This window comes from Sphaeroforma arctica (genome assembly GCF_001186125.1).
Source record: "Sphaeroforma arctica JP610 unplaced genomic scaffold supercont1.746, whole genome shotgun sequence".
NCBI classification, from domain to species: Eukaryota; class Ichthyosporea; order Ichthyophonida; genus Sphaeroforma; species Sphaeroforma arctica.
In genome coordinates this window covers 38,369-42,177 of record NW_014039812.1, presented here as the reverse complement: position 1 = coordinate 42,177, position 3,809 = coordinate 38,369, and the positions used below count along the sequence as shown (strand labels likewise).

Below are 3,809 nucleotides of genomic sequence, written 5' to 3'. Positions count from 1 at the left end.
GTTGTTGTTATTATTATATTGTATAGTATATATATATATATATATATATATATAAGCATGAATATATATATATATATATGGATGTGTGTGTGTGTGCATTTTGTTTGTGCGCACGCGTGTGTGCATTTTACTGAATGTATAAATGTGCTTGTATATATGAATATCCATACTTAAATATAATATGTGCTTGTATTAATGTGGGTTTGTGTATTTGCGTTTTGGGAGCATTCTTGTGTGTGAAAGATAAAGAAAGTGTGGTGTCATGGGTATAAATAATTTTATTTCATTCTACTAGTAAATATGGTCGTTGATTTAAACCACGAGATATTTCGTAAGGTAGTTTTCCGGTTCTGTAATCTAACCCGAATTGCAATCTTATTTCTTTCTGAAATATAGGTACAAAGTTCCCATTGAATACCCAGATCGGCTTAGTATCGGCGTGCGTGTCCAGAGTATGACAGACACGCAAATGATTTTCGAGTACTGTGTCAAGAGCCTGAAGAAGGGGGTCGTGGCTGCTACTGGTACAAGTAAAATAGTTAATTTGGACTACAAATCGGGGAAGAGGGCGATAATATGTGATGAACTACGAGCGAGCATTGCAAGCCTCGAGGGGAAGTCCCTGGACGTGCTAGAGAGCTTACCTGCGAAAATAAACTAGAGAACAGTACTCTGCAAATCATTACAACCAGAGTATGCTTTCAGAACTGTACTTTTAAACATGCGATAATATGTGTTGTAAACAGTAAGACTTAAGTTTGACATTGATATTGATGTCAGTAGGATCGTAAATTGCACCGCTTATGATGCTAGTTGCGCTGTGATATGACTCCGCTATTGACAATTCTTGCCAAATAAATCCCATGGCTAGCGATAAATTTTAATCAAACACGGAGGCGTGCAGAAGGTTCAGTGTGCTAGATTTATTCACATCGCTAACATGCCGGGCATAGCCACTAATAATCCAGTAGGGTGCAGCACTCAAGCGCAGTACATTTTGGCCAAGGCCCACAGCGATAAAGTTTCCTGCAGCATCCGGTTTCCTGATCAAGGTATTTCCCATCTAGGTCGTCACAATTGTTGTCAACGCTTTCATTATGCCACATCTCACATGTCATGTAGTTGTCATTGGGGAAGGGTTTTGTTGTTGGTATAGGGTGATCGGGTCCGATGGTGATCGCACATGACTTTCTGAGCGCGTCGTAGTACTCTGCACCGGCTGTGCTATCTCGTGCTTCATCACACATACTGTACACGTACTGCTCCAGTTGCTCTTCACATTTCTTCTGCTCCTCCTGGTTGCATATAGAAATCGTCAACTTCTCATCGCCCAACGCTGTACTGAGAGCTGTAGTGCCGCAGAAACTCATTGCTAGCCGGTTACCGTGTGCAAACCCGTAGCCCTTGCACTGTTCTGTGCACTTCCGGAGATCAATGTTATAGAGCTCCGCCACGCGAGCGTTGTACTCTTCTCGGCCGCATTTCTTCGAAGGACACTGAAAATTCGCGACCTCCAGCACGGTGTCGAGCATGCCACAAGTAGAGCCGTAGACTTCCAATGCGGCATCCCATTTTTTGTTCGCTGAGGAGCGGCCCGTGCCATCGCAAGCTGGTGTGGGTGAAACTACAGGCGACGATGTTACAGCAGGCGTTTCTTCTGAACATTCACAACCGCACTTCATCTTGCGCTCCTCGTATTTGTCCTCCAGCCCATCTAAGAACCCGTCTACCAGGCATTCGGGTGTTCTTGGGCATGCTTTGTTTACTTGTGATTTGACGTAGTCTAGTTTTCGACAGTCGTCTGTGTACCGCCAGGCTGCATTCCACTGCATACGAACCTGTTGTACTCCAGCATCATATGAAGCCATGTCCGCACAAGATGTTACTTCATACTCATACGCGTAAGTACTGCAGGTAGCAATGCTCACAACACTCCAAAAGGTTGCGCGAGAGACAAACATAACTGTCTACTTTTGTATCTGGATGCCAAGTTTGATATACGCATTCAGGTATGAGAAATTTAACCTAAAGGCATGCATATTTGTACGTCTTACACAAAGAAGCAAAGACGGCGAGCTTCCCCAAAATCTACTACGCTCTCTAATAATACTACCTATATTTACTCAACTCCATTCCAATGGGTGAGGGGCACCTAGGATGTATCCCTGAATGCCTATGGTTCAAGTCCCACGGTACATATTTTCATTAAAAACTCTCGTAGATGGGGAGAGCCCGCACCCGGAGAGGATTGTCAGCTACTTCAGTACGCTAGCGCGCGGCTACAGATGTTAAGTCTCACACACAGGCGTCATCAACCGTCTGCTGCGTGAAAGTAAATTTTCAAAAAATGCTTTTGGAATTTCGCCACAGATTTGAAATCTGTCGGCCAACAGTTTATGTTCTGTTATCAGTTTATTATTATTCAGGTGCATTTTTCATTTCCATTGTCACAGCTTCCAATTTTCGACAGCGCGCTCATAAAATTTAAAACCCGTGTTCGACACTGCCAACGAGCACACTGCACTACAGACACTTGGATGTGACCATCGATCATCGATCATGAATCGCAATCATTGATACGTGCAACCTTCCAATCGGTAATGAGTTTAACCCTGTATTCACTCCCGTGACCTCCGGGCGATTAAAAAAGCGCCCGCCTATGTATGAACTGCACGCGGGTACCTACTGTGTGCAGGGTGCTCAGCTCATATGTATTTTGTTTCATTCATCGAACACCAGAATCTGATCATTGCTGCGGTTTAAACATATGAAGCGACAAGCGATATACTATTTCTCTGAACATCGATATACATGTGTAATACGAAAGTATCTGTCTTCTCTAAATTGCCGTGTTTTAATCGTATGGTGTAATCTAACGTGTTCTTATCTGCCGAATTATTTGTGGTATGAAAATGCCATACCGTTGAGCAACAGAAATATTGAAATATAAATTTATGACGGCAGACTGTCGAGCAACATAGCTCGAGTGAATGAATACAAGGAGTCAACGAAGCGTTCGCTCTAACTAAATGTCGATCATTATGAATTCCCTGCGCCCGTGTTCGCAGTCATCAACACGATGTTCTATCAATGGTAGTGCCCTGAGCGGCAACAGCTTCATGTCTTATCACCTAGCATTGGTACCCTATGGTGTAGAATTTGTTGCGCTGCTACTAGAGTAATTAATATCGTACAGGACTATAACATCGTGTGAACTGGGTCAACTTAGAACTTTGCATAGCGCGGCCTGACCTTGTTGCCCAACACCACTGTGATCCGATCTTGTCTCTCCAGATCTTGGGCGAGTTTTATCCTCGCTATTTCCAATTGATGTACGCGATATCTAACTTCAACATGCAAATAACATTAGAAATATATGTACTGCCCTGAGGTGTTGGGGCCCACCAGTTATACGGCAGAACAGATGTACACAAACCATAATCCTTGGTACTGGATTTAGAGATGATCTTGCTCCTTATTTTCTGAAACCCAGTCTGCATCCTCCACCGATTCCAGGCTGCTATTTTGGTTGGTCATATTCAATTTGTAAACTATGCGTTATACTGATGTCGAAATTCAAGCGAGTACGACTGGATAAATCGGATGCACGCTGCATCTATTCTCCTCATGGTTACTAAACATGAAACTAGTCTGCATTCTTTCGTCACTACTAAAAAAATTCTTTTGATTATGATGTAGAGCGCGACAACTCGTGATCGATGATGTGTAGAAACATTTATTTCATCATCTTCGTGAGTCCAGCAGATATTGGTGCCCGCCAAACAGATGCCACATGCATGCTACAATAT

At 43.1% G+C, this 3,809-nt stretch overlaps 1 protein-coding gene across 1 annotated transcript; it reads right to left on the bottom strand.

Annotated features, from left to right (window-relative positions):
* Positions 1-909: 909 nt before the first annotated feature.
* On the bottom strand, positions 910-2,251 carry SARC_08363 (hypothetical protein). Its single transcript, XM_014297666.1, has one exon. The coding sequence runs from the start codon at positions 1,959-1,961 to the stop codon at positions 957-959; it is 1,005 nt and encodes a 334-aa protein (XP_014153141.1). The 5' UTR covers positions 1,962-2,251; the 3' UTR covers positions 910-956.
* Positions 2,252-3,809: the final 1,558 nt, after the last annotated feature.

Bases quoted from the DNA above. Each gene is read 5' to 3' on its own strand.
- SARC_08363 (XM_014297666.1), bottom strand. From the start codon at position 1,961: ATGTTTGTCTCTCGCGCAACCTTTTGGAGTGTTGTGAGCATTGCTACC.